The sequence below is a fragment of the Trematomus bernacchii genome, unplaced genomic scaffold, assembly GCF_902827165.1.
Source record: "Trematomus bernacchii unplaced genomic scaffold, fTreBer1.1, whole genome shotgun sequence".
In the NCBI taxonomy this organism is placed as follows: Eukaryota; Metazoa; Chordata; class Actinopteri; order Perciformes; family Nototheniidae; genus Trematomus; species Trematomus bernacchii.
The window spans coordinates 317,501-337,159 of record NW_022987697.1 but is presented as its reverse complement, the minus strand read 5'-3'; the positions used below and the strand labels follow the sequence as shown (position 1 = coordinate 337,159).

At 40.4% G+C, this 19,659-nt stretch overlaps 1 protein-coding gene across 2 annotated transcripts in view; it reads left to right on the top strand.

Annotated features, from left to right (window-relative positions):
* The first annotated feature begins 1,502 nt into the window (after positions 1–1,502).
* abcg1 (ATP-binding cassette, sub-family G (WHITE), member 1) overlaps positions 1,503–19,659 on the top strand; it is a 25,490-nt gene continuing 7,333 nt past the window's right edge. The window contains exons 1-6 of one of the 2 annotated variants that reach the window (XM_034138483.1): positions 1,503–1,565; positions 4,101–4,305; positions 14,906–15,023; positions 15,541–15,673; positions 16,005–16,055; positions 16,886–17,031. In XM_034138483.1, coding sequence (XP_033994374.1) covers positions 1,503–1,565; positions 4,101–4,305; positions 14,906–15,023; positions 15,541–15,673; positions 16,005–16,055; positions 16,886–17,031 — 716 coding nt within the window. The remainder of the gene's footprint in view (positions 1,566–4,100; positions 4,306–14,905; positions 15,024–15,540; positions 15,674–16,004; positions 16,056–16,885; positions 17,032–19,659) is intronic. The other variant, XM_034138482.1, reaches the window with a different exon arrangement.

Sequence of the window (19,659 nt, the reverse complement as noted above, 5' to 3'; positions counted from 1 at the left end):
TATATATTTAATGCACATTTTGTATTTTTATTAATATATAAATTGTATTTAATCTTGTCTTTTATATTTTATTCTTAAATAAAATAACTTTTATGAAACCATATTCTCCCCAGAATGAATAAAGTATATGGATTGGGATAAATTATAATAAATAATAATAATATATTTGATATTTTACTTTGTCTGTGGTTAAGCAGAATTATTTTTAAATGTTTAAAACTAGTAGAATTCAAAACTAACGTGTATATATTATTGATATAACACCGGCTGTGAAAAACCGGCAAGAAGAATTTCAAAACAGCAAAAAATGTGTATTAAATATAATAAAAATGTGATACATTACATTATATTAGATTATTATTATTATTTTATTTGTATTCATCTATCTATTCAATATCATACATGAACATCATACATTTGTACATACACCAAAGTCCAGGGGCAGACGTACAAAGCAACAAGACATTACATACAGTCAATAAAGAAAAATAAATGTTGATACTTCAGATTACATATGTTTTAAATATCAAATTAGTTTTGATTGCCTTCTTATTCCTAATGTTTTTTATAGTGCTAATATATTGTTTTTTTGATAGTGTAAAAAATGTGGTTTGGAGTCAGCCCATTTCTTTTTAAAATACAATTAACTGCACAATCTGCATCCATACCATCATCCCTGAAGTTCATGAGAATGTCTTTCTATCCTGGAGTTGAACCTTTTGTCTTTCTTCTAATAAAACATTCTACATCAAACCACAATATTACATTATATTAGATTCAACTTCATATATCACATTTTACCTCCTTGTGTGTATTAACCTGATCAAATGTTATATTGTGCTGCATGTACCTTTAAAGTTCTCAACAAATGATCTGAGGGGAATTTCTTGTTTACTTTTAACTTGTGATGAGTCCTTTTGGAAAGCAGAATGAGAATCAGGTTTATCTCCAGGTGGGTTAACACGTACGAGGAATTTGACTTGATGTCGTGGTGCATACATACACGTAAAACAACAATTAAAAAACACAGATAGAGAACTATTTTAAGAACACTATAGTAACATAAAATAAGTAAAATTATAAATAAAATAAAGCAGTATTTACATTGAAATAGAATGGAATAAAATATTAAATATGTGCAGTAAAAAAAAGCACTTTGAGCTGCCTGTGTTTTATGAAAAGTGCTATATAAATAAAGCTTTAATATTATTATCATTGCACAGAGTGAATATGTGGGCGGGACCTCTGTGCTCAGTGTAAAGGGGGCGGGGCCAGTGTTCCCTCCGCTTCCCCTCCCTCTCACTGAGGCTCAATATGTGGGCGGGACCTCTGTGCTCAGTGTAAAGGGGGGCGGGGCCAGTGTTGCCTCCGCTTCTCCTCCCTCTCACTGAGGCTCAATATGTGGGCGGGACCTCTGCAGAAGGGGCGGGGCCAGTGTAAAGGGGGCGGGGCCAGTGTTCCCTCGCTTCTCCTCCCTCTCACTGAGGCTCTTTCAGGGACTGATGGCCTGTCTGATGGCCGCCTGGTGCGTCCACAACCCCGCCGTCACCAACTGCATCATCATGGTGAGTATACTATACTATATATACTGTCTACTATATATTATATACTATATACTATATACTACAGGGCTGGGAGAAGATAAGAGATAAGAGAAGTACTTTATTGATCCCAATTTGGGAAATGTTTGCGTTGCAGCAACATAAAAATAAGGCAATGAGAGAAATTAAGACACTAGAAATAAAACGTCCAAAACATTTCTGAAATATAAGTACTCAGATCTAGTTCTTGAGTAAAAGTAGAAGTACTCAGATCTAGTTCTTGAGTAAAAGTAGAAGTACTCAGATCTTGTACTTGAATAAAAGTAGAAGTACTCAGATCTTGTACTTGAGTAAAAGTAGAAGTACTCAGAGCTTGTACTTGAGTAAAAGGAGAAGTACTCAGATCTTGTACTTGAGTAAAAGTAGAAGTACTCAGATCTTGTACTTGAGTAAAAGTAGAAGTACTCAGAGCTTGTACTTGAGTAAAAGGAGAAGTACTCAGATCTTGTACTTGAGTAAAAGTAGAAGTACTCAGATCTTGTACTTGAGTAAAAGTAGAAGTACTCAGATCTTGTACTTGAGTATAAGTATAAGTACTCAGATATTGTACTTGAATAAAAATAGAAGTAATCAGTTCTTGTACTTGAGTAAAAGTAGAAGTACTCAGATATTGTACTTGAGTAAAAGTAGAAGTACTCAGAGCTTGTACTTGAGTAAAAGGAGAAGTACTCAGATCTTGTACTTGAGTAAAAGTAGAAGTACTCAGATCTAGTTCTTGAGTAAAAGTAGATGTACTCAGATCTTGTACTTGAGTAAAAGTAGAAGTACTCAGATCTTGTACTTGAGTAAAAGTAGAAGTACTCAGATCTTGTACTTGAGTATAAGTATAAGTACTCAGATATTGTACTTGAATAAAAGTAGAAGTACTCAGATCTTGTACTTGAGTAAAAGTAGAAGTACTCAGATCTTGTACTTGAGTAAAAGTAGAAGTACTCAGATCTTGTACTTGAGTAAAAGTAGAAGTACTCAGATCTTGTACTTGAGTAAAAGTAGAAGTACTCAGATCTAGTTCTTGAGTAAAAGTAGAAGTACTCAGATCTAGTTCTTGAGTAAAAGTAGAAGTACTCAGATCTTGTACTTGAGTAAAAGTAGAAGTACTCAGATCTTGTACTTGAGTAAAAGTAGAAGTACTCAGATCTTGTACTTGAGTAAAAGTAGAAGTACTCAGATCTTGTACTTGAGTAAAAGTAGAAGTACTCAGATCTTGTACTTGAGTAAAAGTAGAAGTACTCAAATCTTGTACTTGAGTAAAAGTAGAAGTACTCAGATCTTGTACTTGAGTAAAAGTAGAAGTACTCAGATCTTGTACTTGAGTAAAAGTAGAAGTACTCAGATCTTGTACTTGAGTAAAAGTAGAAGTACTCAGATCGTGTTCTTGAGTAAAAGTAGAAGTACTCAGATCTTGTACTTGAGTAAAAGTAGAAGTACTCAGATCTTGTACTTGAGTAAAAGTAGAAGTACTCAGATCTTGTACTTGAGTAAAAGTAGAAGTACCAGAGTGTAGGAATACTCTGTTTCAGTAAAAGTCCTGCATTCAAAATGTTCCTCAAGTGAAAGTATAAAAGTATTATCATCAAAATATAGTTAAAGTAGCGACAGTAAAAGTAGTGATTGTGCAGATTGGTCCATTTCAGAATAATATATATGATATGTTTTATAATGATTGATCATGAAAGTGTTCTCAAAGCTGGTAAAGGTGCAGCTAGTTTGAATGACTTTGTATACTGCAGGGTAGCTTGTGGATTTACTCCAGGTGGAACTAAAGTCTGATTTAACACTTGGTTAGATTTCACATCATTCATCCAGATCTGTAAAGTAACTAAAGGTATTAAATACATGTAGTGGAGTAGAAGTACACCAAGTACCTCTGAACTGTAGTGGAGTAGAAGTACACAGTAGCATAACATGGAAATACGCGACACCGCGGACATAGTGGAGATATATAAGGAACTTTGTGGACAAATACTATAGGGATAAACTGGGGACATACTGGACATATACTAAGGATATATTAGAGAAAATACTAGAGAAATACAAAAAAAAACTGGGGATATACAGTGGAGATACATTAGGGACATACTGGACAAATACTTGGGATAAAACTCAAGATATACTGGAAATATATTAAATAAAACTGGAGAAATCCTCTAGAGATATTCAGAGCATACTGGACAGACACTGGGGTTAACTATGGTGCATATTATATTTGAATATATCTATATATTTGTGTATGTATATAGAATTGTATTTACAGGTAGTATTTGTGTGTGGTGTCCGACAGTGACCTCCTGAATTAAGTAGATTAGTTCCACATTTAGCAGCAGGATAAACAACAACAACAACAGCCAATCAGAAACTACTTCCTGTTTGTCCCGCAGACGTCAACACAGGACGAGAAGAGAAATAAAAGTGCTGAATGATTTAATAATAATTAATATTCCAAAAAAAGTAATAATACCAATAATACAAAAATTAAATAATAATATGAATGCCCCTCAGAACACCAACGGGCCCCCGGACCTCATGTTGGACCCCCGGGCGGTGTGTGTCTGTCTAGAGGGGGAGGAGCAGAAGAAGAAGAAGCCGGGGAATCAGCTGATGGAGGCTCAGAGGTTCTCCTCGTTACCACGGAGACCAGCTGTCAACATCGAGTTCAGGGACGTTTCGTACTGCGTCAGAGAGGGACCCTGGTGGAGGAGGAAAGGTACTGCACTATAATAACAATAATAATAATAATACATGTATTGTATATTACCAGTACTACACAATACTACCAGTACTATACAATTATACCAGTGCTATACAATTCTACCAGTACTATACATGTTACTTGTTAGACGCTTTTATCCAAAGCGACTTACATACTCAACACTGTGGGCAATCCCCACAGGAGCAATTTGGGGTGAAGTGTCTCAGGGACACAACGACATGCTGACTGCAGTGGGGTTTGAACCTGTGACCCCCTGATCCCAACACCTACGGACAACCCACTGCACCACACGCCTCCCATAATACCAGTACTATACAATACTACCAGTACTACACAATACTAGCAGTACTATACAATACTACCAGTACTACCAGAGATGGCAAAAGTAAACACATCCTTTACTCGAGTAGAAGTACCGCTTAACTCAAGTCAAAGTAAAGAGGCTTTGAAATGTACTTCAGTAAAAAGTACCCATAACTAGCAGCTGCTTTAAAGAGTACCTGACCTCCCTTTATATTAATAGAACAATAATGTCATTGTTAGCTAATGAATGTTTCCATGCTGAACAACGGCAACATGACAACGTTTTCATTGGTCCCTCTTCTTTAGAGAAGACCAGGAAATGATGGATACACGGATCGTGTTCAAATCAATAGGCACGCAATGACTCTAAATAATAATGATCACGCCACCAAACACACATTCAAACTAAAGGAACCAGCCTGTTTGGGAAATGTGAGAAGTAGAAAGTACAGGTATTTGAGTTCAACATGTAAGAAGTAGAAAGTACAGGTATTTGGGTTCAACATGTGAGAAGTAGAAAGTACAGGTATTTGGGTTCAACATGTAAGAAGTAGAAAGTACAGGTATTTGTGTTCAACATGTAAGAAGTAGAAAGTACAGGTATTTGGGTTCAACATGTAAGAAGTAGAAAGTACAGGTATTTGAGTTCAACATGTAAGAAGTAGAAAGTACAGGTATTTGGGTTCAACATGTGAGAAGTAGAAAGTACAGGTATTTGTGTTCAACATGTAAGAAGTAGAAAGTACAGGTATTTGGGTTCAACATGTGAGAAGTAGAAAGTACAGGTATTTGTGTTCAACATGTAAGAAGTAGAAAGTACAGGTATTTGTGTTCAACATGTAAGAAGTAGAAAGTACAGGTATTTGTGTTCAACATGTAAGAAGTAGAAAGTACAGGTATTTGTGTTCAACATGTAAGAAGTAGAAAGTACAGGTATTTGGGTTCAACATGTGAGAAGTAGAAAGTACAGGTATTTGTGTTCAACATGTAAGAAGTAGAAAGTACAGGTATTTGGGTTCAACATGTGAGAAGTAGAAAGTACAGGTATTTGTGTTCAACATGTAAGAAGTAGAAAGTACAGGTATTTGGGTTCAACATGTAAGAAGTAGAAAGTACAGGTATTTGGGTTCAACATGTGAGAAGTAGAAAGTACAGGTATTTGTGTTCAACATGTAAGAAGTAGAAAGTACAGGTATTTGGGTTCAACATGTGAGAAGTAGAAAGTACAGGTATTTGTGTTCAACATGTGAGAAGTAGAAAGTACAGGTATTTGTGTTCAACATGTAAGAAGTAGAAAGTACAGGTATTTGTGTTCAACATGTAAGAAGTAGAAAGTACAGGTATTTGGGTTCAACATGTGAGAAGTAGAAAGTACAGGTATTTGTGTTCAACATGTGAGAAGTAGAAAGTACAGGTATTTGTGTTCAACATGTAAGAAGTAGAAAGTACAGGTATTTGTGTTCAACATGTAAGAAGTAGAAAGTACAGGTATTTGTGTTCAACATGTAAGAAGTAGAAAGTACAGGTATTAGTGTTCAACATGTAAGAAGTAGAAAGTACAGGTATTGTGTTCAACATGTAAGAAGTAGAAAGTACAGGTATTTGTGTTCAACATGTAAGAAGTAGAAAGTACAGGTATTTGGGTTCAACATGTAAGAAGTAGAAAGTACAGGTATTTGGGTTCAACATGTAAGAAGTAGAAAGTACAGGTATTTGGGTTCAACATGTAAGAAGTAGAAAGTACAGGTATTTGGGTTCAACATGTGAGAAGTAGAAAGTACAGGTATTTGTGTTCAACATGTGAGAAGTAGAAAGTACAGGTATTTGTGTTCAACATGTAAGAAGTAGAAAGTACAGGTATTTGTGTTCAACATGTAAGAAGTAGAAAGTACAGGTATTTGTGTTCAACATGTAAGAAGTAGAAAGTACAGGTATTTGTGTTCAACATGTAAGAAGTAGAAAGTACAGGTATTTGTGTTCAACATGTAAGAAGTAGAAAGTACAGGTATTTGTGTTCAACATGTAAGAAGTAGAAAGTACAGGTATTTGTGTTCAACATGTGAGAAGTAGAAAGTACAGGTATTTGTGTTCAAAATGTAAGAAGTAGAAAGTACAGGTATTTGTGTTCAACATGTAAGAAGTAGAAAGTACAGGTATTTGTGTTCAACATGTAAGAAGTAGAAAGTACAGGTATTTGTGTTCAACATGTAAGAAGTAGAAAGTACAGGTATTTGTGTTCAACATGTAAGAAGTAGAAAGTACAGGTATTTGTGTTCAACATGTAAGAAGTAGAAAGTACAGGTATTTGTGTTCAACATGTAAGAAGTAGAAAGTACAGGTATTTGTGTTCAACATGTGAGAAGTAGAAAGTACAGGTATTTGTGTTCAAAATGTAAGAAGTAGAAAGTACAGGTATTTGTGTTCAACATGTAAGAAGTAGAAAGTACAGGTATTTGTGTTCAACATGTAAGAAGTAGAAAGTACAGGTATTTGTGTTCAACATGTAAGAAGTAGAAAGTACAGGTATTTGTGTTCAACATGTAAGAAGTAGAAAGTACAGGTATTTGTGTTCAACATGTAAGAAGTAGAAAGTACAGGTATTTGTGTTCAACATGTAAGAAGTAGAAAGTACAGGTATTTGTGTTCAACATGTAAGAAGTAGAAAGTACAGGTATTTGTGTTCAACATGTAAAAAGTCAAAGTAAAAGTCAGAAAAATAAGTAGTGGAGTAAAGTACTGATACCAGACACATACGTACTTAAAGGTGGGGTAGGTAAATTTGAGAAACCAGCTCGAGATCGCTAGAATTTGAAAATACACCGGAGAAAATCTGCCACTTCCTCACAGAGCCCCTCCTCCAACACACACGAACGCGCACATGACCAATGAGGGCACGAGATAAGTTTGTGCACAGATGGAAGGCTGACAGGCAGGTAGGCCATCCAGTTATTTTAGCCGGGCCGGCTCAGATGATTGGTCGTGCTTTTTACAGTACTACAGCTTCCACAGATGATATTATTTTATGGATTTGTTGTCAAAGCACTTCAGATATTCATTGCTATCGGGATGTTAAGAGCATTCCATGGAATATAACAACAAGTGTATCTCGAGCCGGTTTCTCAAACTTACCTACCCCACCTTTAAGTACAGTAACTAAGTATTTGTACTCCACTACTTCCCACCTCTGAGTACTACCAGTACACATGTCATCAAATGTAATCAGTAATCTGAGTATCACAATATAAAAGTAACCTGATTACTTTCTTTTGGATTACCTCAATATCAAATGCAATGCAAATAAACACAAGAGGAAATAAATAAACATAAGATGTTTGTTTACTGAAGTGTTTATAACAACCTAAACAAGTAAAAAACAAACAAGATATTTAGGATCAAAAAGTTAGAAACAGTCATAGACTACAGATGCTTTTTAAACATAATACATTCATTAAAATCAGACTGTATTGGTGTTTAATAAATCAGGTGTCCACACACTGCATGTATTTAAAATGAAGAATAATTTAATTATAAACCATAGATGAAATGTATCTCTCTGTGTGTGTGTGTGTGTGTGTGTGTGTGTGTGTGTGTGTGTATGTGTGTGTATGTGTGTGTGTGTGTGTGTGTGTGTGTGTGTGTGTGTGTGTGTGTGTGTGTGTGTGTGTGTGTGTGTGTGTGTGTGTGTTGGATTACCTGTAATCTGTTAATCCTGCCATCTCAACTACATGTTAACATTTTAATAAGACGATATTTAAATACTTTAATATATAATATGTTTACAATTGAGATTATAAAAAACATCTCCCTCCTCAAAATATTGCCTTCAAAATTATATATTTGTAAAAAAAATCCATAGACAAACACAGAGGAATACATTTAATAATAATGGAGTTCAATAGAAAATGTAGAATTATGAAGAGAAATCAATAAATGAAATAATACATACATTTAAAAACTGATTTAATTTATTTTATGTTATTGTTTAATTCTCGCTGCAGGACTGACAGATTCTTTTAAAACATTTTAGAGATTCCATGTATTCAGGGCGGCAGCTTTAATGAATATACTAATGAGTCTGAGTGAACTCAGGCTGTGAGGTTCAGGTGAACGCAGACTGTGAGGTTCAGGTGAACTCAGGCTGTGAGGTTCAGGTGAACTCAGACTGTGAGGTTCAGGTGAACTCAGGCTGTGAGGTTCAGGTGAACTCAGGCTGTGAGGTTCAGGTGAACTCAGGCTGTGAGGTTCAGGTGAACTCAGGCTGTGAGGTTCAGGTGAACTCAGGCTGTGAGGTTCAGGTGAACTCAGGCTGTGAGGTTCAGGTGAACTCAGACTGTGAGGTTCAGGTGAACTCAGGCTGTGAGGTTCAGGTGAACTCAGGCTGTGAGGTTCAGGTGAACTCAGACTGTGAGGTTCAGGTGAACTCAGGCTGTGAGGTTCAGGTGAACTCAGGCTGTGAGGTTCAGGTGAACTCAGGCTGTGAGGTTCAGGTGAACTCAGACTGTGAGGTTCAGGTGAACTCAGGCTGTGAGGTTCAGGTGAACTCAGGTTGTGAGGTTCAGGTGAACTCAGGCTGTGAGGTTCAGGTGAACTCAGGCTGTGAGGTTCAGGTGAACGCAGACTGTGAGGTTCAGGTGAACGCAGGCTGTGAGGTTCAGGTGAACGCAGGCTGTGAGGTTCAGGTGAACGCAGGCTGTGAGGTTCAGGTGAACTCAGACTGTGAGGTTCAGGTGAACTCAGGCTGTGAGGTTCAGGTAAACTCAGGCTGTGAGGTTCAGGTGAACTCAGGCTGTGAGGTTCAGGTGAACTCAGGCTGTGAGGTTCAGGTGAACTCAGGCTGTGAGGTTCAGGTGAACGCAGACTGTGAGGTTCAGGTGAACTCAGGCTGTGAGGTTCAGGTGAACGCAGACTGTGAGGTTCAGGTGAACTCAGGCTGTGAGGTTCAGGTGAACGCAGGCTGTGAGGTTCAGGTGAACTCAGGCTGTGAGGTTCAGGTGAACTCAGGCTGTGAGGTTCAGGTGAACTCAGGTTGTGAGGTTCAGGTGAACTCAGGCTGTGAGGTTCAGGTGAACTCAGGCTGTGAGGTTCAGGTGAACTCAGGCTGTGAGGTTCAGGTGAACTCAGGCTGTGAGGTTCAGGTGAACTCAGGCTGTGAGGTTCAGGTGAACTCAGGCTGTGAGGTTCAGGTGAACTCAGGCTGTGAGGTTCAGGTGAACGCAGGTTGTTCCTGCAGGACGATACCAGCTCCTTCTATCTAATGACGGCTTCAGGTTTCTCTTTGTTCTGCAGTTTCACCCAGAGCAGGAGGAGGGCTACCCACAATGCATCTGGGGGAGGGTCCCCTCACCTGAGCAGGTGTGAGTGGACCCTCCTCCTGATGCAGCGTGGGTAAAATTACCCTATTTTACATGGGGCTCTGGACCCAGAACTCCTTACCAAAACGACCTTATTTATAAAGGTTCCCTAAACTATTATAATCATTTACAAACTCCCAAAATCATTGAATTTCACACCGGAGTCTGAGACCAAACTCATTCAGTGTTATTCTGGTCCCCAAACAAAACACATGAAGGAACATCTTCAGCAACTTGACAACACATGCAGCATTTAGAGAACATTCAGCAACTTGAGGAGACATGCACAGCGTTTACTAAAAGCTGGTCAACTTTATAATCCTGAACGTCACCAAGCGCTCTGTGCGTCACTCTTTAGTGTCCCCTGGTCTCCCAGCTGTGTGCGTCACTCTTTAGTGTCCCCTGGTCTCCAGCTGTGTGCGTCACTCTTTAGTGTCCCCTGGTCTCCAGCTGTGTGTGTCACTCTTTAGTGTCCCCTGGTCTCCAGCTGTGTGTGTCACTCTTTAGTGTCCCCTGGTCTCCAGCTGTGTGTGTCACTCTTTAGTGTCCCCTGGTCTCCAGCTGTGTGTGTCACTCTTTAGTGTCCCCTGGTCTCCAGCTGTGTGCGTCACTCTTTAGTGTCCCCTGGTCTCCAGCTGTGTGTGTCACTCTTTAGTGTCCCCTGGTCTCCAGCTGTGTGCGTCACTTTTTAGTGTCTCCTGGTCTCCAGCTGTGTGCGTCACTTTCTAGTGTCCCCTGTTCTCCCAGCTGTGTGCGTCACTCTTTAGTGTCCCCTGGTCTCCCAGCTGTGTGCGTCACTCTTTAGTGTCCCCTGGTCTCCCAGCTGTGTGCGTCACTTTTTAGTGTCCCCTGGTCTCCCAGCTGTGTGCGTCACTCTTTAGTGTCCCCTGGTCTCCCAGCTGTGTGCGTCACTCTTTAGTGTCCCCTGGTCTCCCAGCTGTGTGCGTCACTCTTTAGCGTCCCCTGGTCTCCCAGCTGTGTGCGTCACTCTTTAGTGTCCCCTGGTCTCCCAGCTGTGTGCGTCACTCTTTAGTGTCCCCTGGTCTCCCAGCTGTGTGCGTCACTCTTTAGCGTCCCCTGGTCTCCCAGCTGTGTGCGTCACTCTTTAGTGTCCCCTGGTCTCCCAGCTGTGTGCGTCACTCTTTAGTGTCCCCTGGTCTCCAGCTGTGTGCGTCACTCTTTAGTGTCCCCTGGTCTCCAGCTGTGTGCGTCACTCTTTAGTGTCCCCTGGTCTCCAGCAGCTGTGTGTTTTTTTTTTTTTTTTTTTTTTATTGAACATTTTTTTAAACATACAAAAGCTCGGTGAGGATATCATCAACTTATCAACATAAGTTCAAGACATTCATTCACAATAAGACAAAAAAACATAACTAATACATCCAGTAAGAGCCAGGGGGAAAGAAAAAAGCATAAAGGCACAAAAACATTTAAGAGGCATTAAGCTTACTTAAAATAATAACCATTTGGAAATGTCATTGCAAATCTTTATAGACAGGTTACAAGATTGTATTTTTCTAAGGGACAGAAAAAAGGACTTGAACTCATTTATGAAACAGGGAAAGGAGGGCTTGCCTCCTCTCCATTTACTACAATGTAAATGGTATTTACCCAAAATAATAATTATATTTACCAAATCAGAAATGGGAGAGTCCAAATTATCAATATAATATAAAATGTGATATATTTTGAAGGCCGGAATATTTGTTAATTTAAGTAACAACCAATCTCTCACATTCGACCAAAACAATTCAGAAAAGGGGCAAGAGAAAAATAAATGTTCCAACGATTCATCAGATAAATTACAAAAGGAACATGGGTCCACTTCAAATTTAAATCTTGAATTTAAAAAAGTAGCTGTGTGTGTCACTCTTTAGTGTCCCCTGGTCTCCCAGCTGTGTGCGTCACTCTTTAGTGTCCCCTGGTCTCCCAGCTGTGTGCGTCACTCTTTAGTGTCCCCTGGTCTCCCAGCTGTGTGCGTCACTCTTTAGTGTCCCCTGGTCTCCCAGCTGTGTGCGTCACTCTTTAGTGTCCCCTGGTCTCCCAGCTGTGTGCGTCACTCTTTAGTGTCCCCTGGTCTCCCAGCTGTGTGCGTCACTCTTTAGTGTCCCCTGGTCTCCCAGCTGTGTGCGTCACTCTTTAGTGTCCCCTGGTCTCCGTTGTGTTTGAGCTTCTTCAGCGTTTGGTTTCTGCAGCTTTTAGTAAACGCTGCGCATGTCTCCTCAAGCTGCTGAATGTTCTCTAAATGCTGCATGTGTTGTCAAGTTGCTGAAGATGTTTCTTCATGTGGAACATTTGTGTTTTTATATCTGCATCCTTTCTGAAGCTGCAGCGTGTTTCTCCTGATGGAAGAGTGTTTGTCCCGGTTGGTCACCGTAGGTGTTGGATAATTGAGGGAATCATATCATTTTAAACAGAAGTCGTAATTTCCTCAATAAATTCCACAGATTTTAAACTGGACACTGTTTTCCTGCAGTGCTGTGTGTACAGTGTGTACAGTGTGTGTACAGTGTGTGTACAGTGTGTGTACAGTGTGTACAGTGTGTGTACAGTGTGTGTACAGTGTGTGTACAGTGTGTGTACAGTGTGTACAGTGTGTGTTCAGTGTGTGTACAGTGTGTACAGTGTGTGTACAGTGTGTTCAGTGTGTGTACAGTGTGTGTACAGTGTGCGTTCAGTGTGTACAGTGTGTACAGTGTGTGTACAGTGTGTGTACAGTGTGTGTTCAGTGTGTGTACAGTGTGTGTACAGTGTGTGTTCAGTGTGTGTACAGTGTGTGTACAGTGTGTGTACAGTGTGTGTTCAGTGTGCGTACAGTGTGTGTACAGTGTGTGTTCAGTGTGTGTACAGTGTGTGTACAGTGTGTGTACAGCAGTGGCGGACTGGCCATCGGGACGCTCGGGACGAATCCCGATGGGCCGGTACTGAAGTGGGCCGGTCGGACGATATGGGCCGGTCGGATAAGTCACTAGCACCCCCCCCCCAGTAGACAATTCACTAGTGGTACCGAAGTGGGCCGGTCGAGATGCATGGGCTGATTTTTAGTCCCAGTCCGCCCCTGGTGTACAGTGTGTGTTCAGTGTGTGTTCAGTGTGTGTTCAGTGTGTGTACAGTGTGTACAGTGTGTGTTCAGTGTGTGTACAGTGTGTACAGTGTGTGTTCAGTGTGTGTACAGTGTGTACAGTGTGTACAGTGTGTGTTCAGTGTGTACAGTGTGTGTTCAGTGTGTGTACAGTGTGTGTTCAGTGTGTGTTCAGTGTGTGTACAGTGTGTGTACAGTGTGTACAGTGTGTGTACAGTGTGTACAGTGTGTGTTCAGTGTGTGTACTGTTTGTACAGTGTGTGTTCAGTGTGTGTACAGTGTTTACAGTGTGTACAGTGTGTGTTCAGTGTGTGTACAGTGTGTACAGTGTGTGTTCAGTGTGTGTTCATTGTGTACAGTGTGTACAGTGTGTGTACAGTGTGTGTTCAGTGTGTGTGTGTTCAGTGTGTGTTCAGTGTGTGTTCAGTGTGTGTGTGTTCAGTGTGTGTTCAGTGTGTGTTCAGTGTGTGTTCAGTGTGTGTTCAGTGTGTGTTCAGTGTGTGTTCAGTGTTACTTTGGGTCAGGTCTAATCTGGTAATCTAATAATCCGTGCAACAGGTTTCATCCTTGTTTCATGTTGTTGACATGTTAGTGTGAAAGGTCTCTACAGAGTGAGTCTCTTTGTATCTCTTCATAAACCAGTGAATACGGACATAAAGAGTGTTTATGAATGAGGTGTGAACAGTTTCAGAATATAGAGAGATGACTGCTGAGAGAGGAGGAGAAATAAAAGGAGGTGAAGACATTTGAGAAACATTTTAGAGACAAAAAGTTTAATATTGTAGACCATTGAAATAATTCAAATAACATTTCTGAGAATAATGTTTAATTAAAAAGGTCAAAAAAACTAATAAATATTTCCGAATGTCTTTTTTGTTATATTACTATTTTTAAAGTCTTAATAATGTCAGAAAAAAGTTTCAATACATTCAGGAAAACATCTGAGCGAAGTACAACTTAAAAAAAACTTCTTTTGAAGAAATCAATTTGGAGGTAAAGACATTTGAGAAACATTTTAGAGAGAAAAAGTTAAAATATTAAAAAGAGAAAATCGAGAATTTGGAGGAATAATGATGATTTAGTGGAAAGTATTCAAGTGAACATTCCAGAGTACATTATCAAATATTCTATGAAAGATAATCAGAAAAACGTTTTTGTCGGTAAAGTTTTTAGGAAACAGCTTCTTGAGATCTGGATTGTAAAATACATGTTGTTACTGCGCAGGTTCAACCGTAACCAACAGACATCACCTCTGACATTAACACCGTTCTTTCTACTCTCCTGTAACCTTCTATGTATGTCAGGAAACTGTCTGTTGGTTTTGCTTTGTAGTTATGGATCTGCTATGTCAGAATCAGAATACCTTTATTAGTCCCACAGAGGGGACATTCACATTGTGACCGCAGAAAAGAGCCGAAGACAGTTTAATGTTACCTAGAAGCATGCATACAAAATATTAAAGATTAATACATTATAATACAAAAAAGTTACACAATTTACAAAACACACATCCTGTAACAGTTCTGAGGATTTAGCAGCCAGGTATATATTGCACAGTTATTAACGGCATATATATATATTTCACATATATACATAGTTGGTTGGTATTTAACAACAAGGAGTCATCACTGAGTTTGTACAAATTAAGAAACATCAATATACTTAGTGTTTACATTTTCATAAAGTACATGTTCTCTGAAATACCACTACAGTAATCAGAGTTTTTCCAAATTGAAGCTGAAGGTGCGTTCAGGTGTCAGGTTCCTGAGAAAGCTGCAGGTGATACCTGAGGGTGGGGGGGGGGGGGGGGGGGGGGGGGGTGTCTAGGAACACCTGCTCACTGGATGTTTCTGTGCTTCAGGTTACAAGACACTGCTCAGAGGGATTTCTGGGAAGTTCACCAGCGGGGACCTGGTGGCCATCATGGGGCCCTCAGGAGCCGGGAAGTCCACCCTGATGAACATCCTGGCCGGGTTCAGGTGGGTACTCACTGCATACTCACTGCATACTCACTGCATACTCACTGCATACTCACTGTATACTCACTGCATACCTCCAGTAAGAGCACTTACTATTTCTATAGCACTTATAGGAATATCCTGTATGTAACAATGACTGAGTGTTAGATCGCCCTCTGGTGGCCCAGGAGAAAATCACCCAGCTTTGAGAACACTTTAATGATCAATCATTATAAAACATATCATATATATTATTCTGAAATGGACCAATCTGCACAATGACTACTTTTACTGTCGCTACTTTTGCTATATTTTTATGATAATACTTTTCTATTTTTACTTGAATGCAGGACTTTTACTGTAACAGAGTATTCCTACACTCTGGTACTTCTACTTTTACTAAACACGATCTGAGTACTTCTCCCCCCTCTGCGTATGTGTACTGTGTGTACTGTGTGTACTGTGTGTACTGTGTGTACTGTGTATAATGTGTGTAATGTGTGTACTGTGTGTACTGTGTGTCCTGTGTGTCCTGCAGACAGACAGGGATAAAGGGGGAGATCCTGATCAACAATCTTCCCAGAGACCTGAGATCCTTCCGGAAGGTTTCCTGTTACATCATGCAGGACGACATGCTGCTGCCGCACCTCAGCGTGCAGGAGGCCATGATGGTACTGTGCAGTACAAGTACACGCATTACTGTGTTACTGCAGTACAAATACACGCATTACTGTGTTACTGCACTACAAGTACACACAATACTGTGTTACTGCACTACAAGTACACACAATACTGTGTTACTGCACTACAAGTACACACAATACTGTGTTACTGCACTACAAGTACACACATTACTGTGTTACTGCTGTTAAAGTATACTCAATACTGTGTTACTGCGGTACAAGTACACACAATACTGTGTTACTGCTGTTAAAGTATACTCAATACGGTGTTACTGCAGTGCAAGTACACACAATACTGTGTTCTCTTTACTCTCTGCAGGTCTCTGCTAACCTGAAGCTGCAGGAGAAGAAGGAGGCTCGCAGAGAAATGGTGAGTGTGTGTGTGTGTGTGTGTGTGTGTGTGTGTGTGTGTGTGTGTGTGTGTGTGTGTGTGTGTGTGTGTGTGTGTGTGTAACAAATACATATTTTATTTAAAACATAAATAACTAAAACAATATCTCTTAGTGAATTAAATAAACAAAATATATCTAAACTATTTTTACAGAAATAATTATACTTGACATTTGCGTGTGTGTGTGTGTGTGTGTGTGTGTGTGTGTGTGTGTGTGTGGGTGTGTGTGTGTGTGTGTGTGTGTGTGTAACATATACATATTTAATTAAATAAATAACAAATAAGTAAAATATATATTTTTTTAAATCTCTATGTTAGGGTTAGGGTTAGTATAAATAAACAACATATATTTAAACTACTGCTACAAAACTAATTAAAAGTGATCTCTGTTTGTGTGTGTGTGTGTGTGTGTGTGTGTGTGTGTGTGTGTGTGTGTGTGTGTGTGGCCTATCATTGCTATCCTTGTGGGGACCTACATCTGTTTACACAGTCACGTGTGGGGACTGGCTTCCCTTATGGGGACAACATGGAGGTCCACATGAGGGGAATTATTAATTTTAGGGTGAAGACTTGGTTAGGGTTAGGCATGTGTTGGTTAGGGTTAAGGTTAGGATAAGTCTCCAGGAAATGCATGTAAGTCAATGTAGGTCCCCTTAAGTAATGTATACATGGTATGTGTGTGTTTGTGTGTGTGTGTGTGTGTGTGTGTGTGTGTGTGTGTGTGTGTGTGTGTTTGTGTGTGTGTGTGTGTGTGTGTGTGTGTGTGTGTGGGTGTGTTTGTGTGTGTGTGTGTGTTTGTTTGTGTGCAGGTGAAGGACATCCTGGTGGCTCTGGGTCTTCTGGACTGCGCTCTCACCCGGACGTCTCACCTGTCGGGGGGGCAGAGGAAGAGGCTGGCGATCGCTCTGGAGCTTGTCAACAATCCGCCCGTCATGTTCTTCGACGAGCCCACCAGGTGAATATAAACATAACAAAAATAGTAAGAATAAAAATAAGAATACAATAAAATAAGAATAAAAATATAAAAGAATATGAAAATAAGTATGCATTTAAATAATTTTAAATTAATACAATGTTAATATTACGGAGCCCCTAAAGGGTCATGAAAGAAAAAAAAGAGAACAAGTTACTTTCAAGATACTTTCTTGAAAGTATCTTGAAAGTTACCGGTGTGCCAAGTAGGCGCGTTGGTGACCGGACATCTCCTTCATAAAACGAGTAATAGGTGGAATAATCGGGCAGTTTGATGTGTGTAGAGGTGTGTGTGTGTGTGTGTGTGTGTGTGTGTAGAGGTGTGTGTGTGTGTGTGTGTGTGTGGAGGTGTGTGTGTGTGTGTGTGTGTAGAGGTGTGTGTGTGTGTGTGTGTGTGTGTGTGTGTGTGTGTGTGTGTGTGTAGAGGTGTGTGTGTGTGTAGAGGTGTGTGTGTGTGTGTGTGTGTAAAGGTGTGTGTGTGTGTGCGTGTAGAGGTGTGTGTATGTGTGTGCGTGTGTGTGTGTAGAGGTGTGTGTGTAGAGGTGTGTGTGTGTATGTGTGTGTGTGTGTGTGTGTGTGTGTGTGTGTAGAGGTGTGTGTGTGTGTGTGTGTGCGTGCGTGCGTGTATAGGTGTGTGTGTGTGTGTGTGTAGAGGTGTGTGTGTAGAGGTGTGTGTAGAGGTGTGTGTGTGTGTGTGTGTGTGTGTGTGTGTGTGTGTAGAGGTGTGTGTGTGTGTATGTGTGTGTGTAGAGGTGTGTGTGTGTATGTGTGTGTGTGTGTAGAGGTGTGTGTGTGTGTGGCGTGTAGAGGTGTGTGTGTGTGTGTGTCGAGGGTGTGTGTGTGTGTGTGTGTGTGTGTGTGTGTGTGTGTGTGTAGAGAGTGTGTGTGTGTGTGTGTGTGTGTGGTGTGTGTGTCAGAGGTGTGTGTGTGTGTGTGTGTGTTTGTGTGTGTGTGTCGAGGTGTGGTGTGTTGTTGTGTGTAGAGGTGTGTGTGTGTGTAGAGGTGTGTGTGTGTGTGTGTGTGTGTCGCGGGTGTGTGTGTGTGTGTACGCGGTGTGTGTGTGTGTAGAGGTTTGTGTGTGTGTGTAGAGGTGTGTGTGTGTGTGTAGAGGTGTGTGTGTGTGTGTAGAGGTGTGTGGTGTGTGTGTAGAGGTGTGTGTGTGTGTGTAGAGGTGTGTGTGTGTGTGTGTGTGTGTGTGTGTGTGTGTGTGTGGGAGGCAGAGCCTCACCTGTCATACTCCAATGTAACGGAAAAACAACTAAAGAAAAACGAAATAGTAATAATAATAAAATGTCTCCACTGATCTTGTTGTAAGTGTGATTTATGTATGATTCTAATCGCTTTTTATAGTCAAAATCAGCAAATTTGCCGAGCTCCGCTACGGGAGCGATGAGAAGTGAGGCAGGCACGTGCTCTGCCTCTCGTAAGCCCACAGTAACTTGCTGGAGCGCGGGCACTAATTTAGCGCGGCCACTTATTTTGTGAGCGCGCTCAAGCCATTTACTGTGGGATGAGGTGAGGCACAGATGAGCTCTGCCTCACCTCAGAATGCGTCACCCCACAGAAACTGGCTGGAAAGCGGGCCCTAAGCGCATGCCTGTTACCATCTCACTGTATGTCACCAATGTAATGTTTGTAGATCCCTTTATTACATTTATCCTCGCCATCCATAGTCTCTAAATAACTTATTTCACGTAAATATGATATTTAGGCTCGTTGGTCTCATCATACAACGGCAATGAAAAAATCACCAGGAGAGGCAGCCATAACCTCTGCCGCACTGAAGGGGGCGCACGTGAGCCCACAGGTTCTTGTTGCTACTGTTATTCTACCGCAAACAACAAAGAAACTAGACTTTTGAAACTAGAGGGAGATAAGGAGGACTTTTACAAAACAGTAATAGAGATTGTTGTCCAGAAGGATAGCATGGACTTCATCTTCAAGTCAAGGTAAGACCACAACTGTAATGAAAATGGGATCTTACTAAGAAAGAACAATCCAATATTTAGATTTTGGGTATCCTTTTGTTGAACGGTCTGTTTAAAATTAATCATAGCATCAGACTAAAAAAGCTTTTGAAAATAACAGAATATTTCGATTAAGGTCAAAATAGGCTATAATATTTGTAAATCTGACTCTGAAAGAGTCAGTGCCTCACCAGCCATGAACCTCACCGCACGTCACTGGTGTAGAGGTGTGTGGTGAAATCGTAGCAGCCTGCGCTCTTTAGCTGTTCTAATGAAGGTGAAGGCACAGCTCTCTGCCTCCTGGTGCTGCTCTTGTCAGAGCTCTGAGTCACACGTCCCGTTGCCTCCTGGTGCTGCAGAGATTTCATGAAGAGAAAGAGGTGTTCCTTCTTTAAAGCAGCTGTGGGCAGCAGGTACTCTGAGAGGCACGGACATGAATTCATAGATCAAGGCAGACTGGTTTACAGACTCTTCTGTTTTGCAGATCCGGCGCTTAAACAAATAGCTCTACACCCCTGACCGAAATGTCCTCAAAATGAAGTCTGAGTTCGAGATATATCTCAAATAATGTATGCACTGCCATTTCCCCACGTCAACATAACAGTCTGCACTGAAACGTGGGTCTCCTGTGCGCTGCTCTTCCT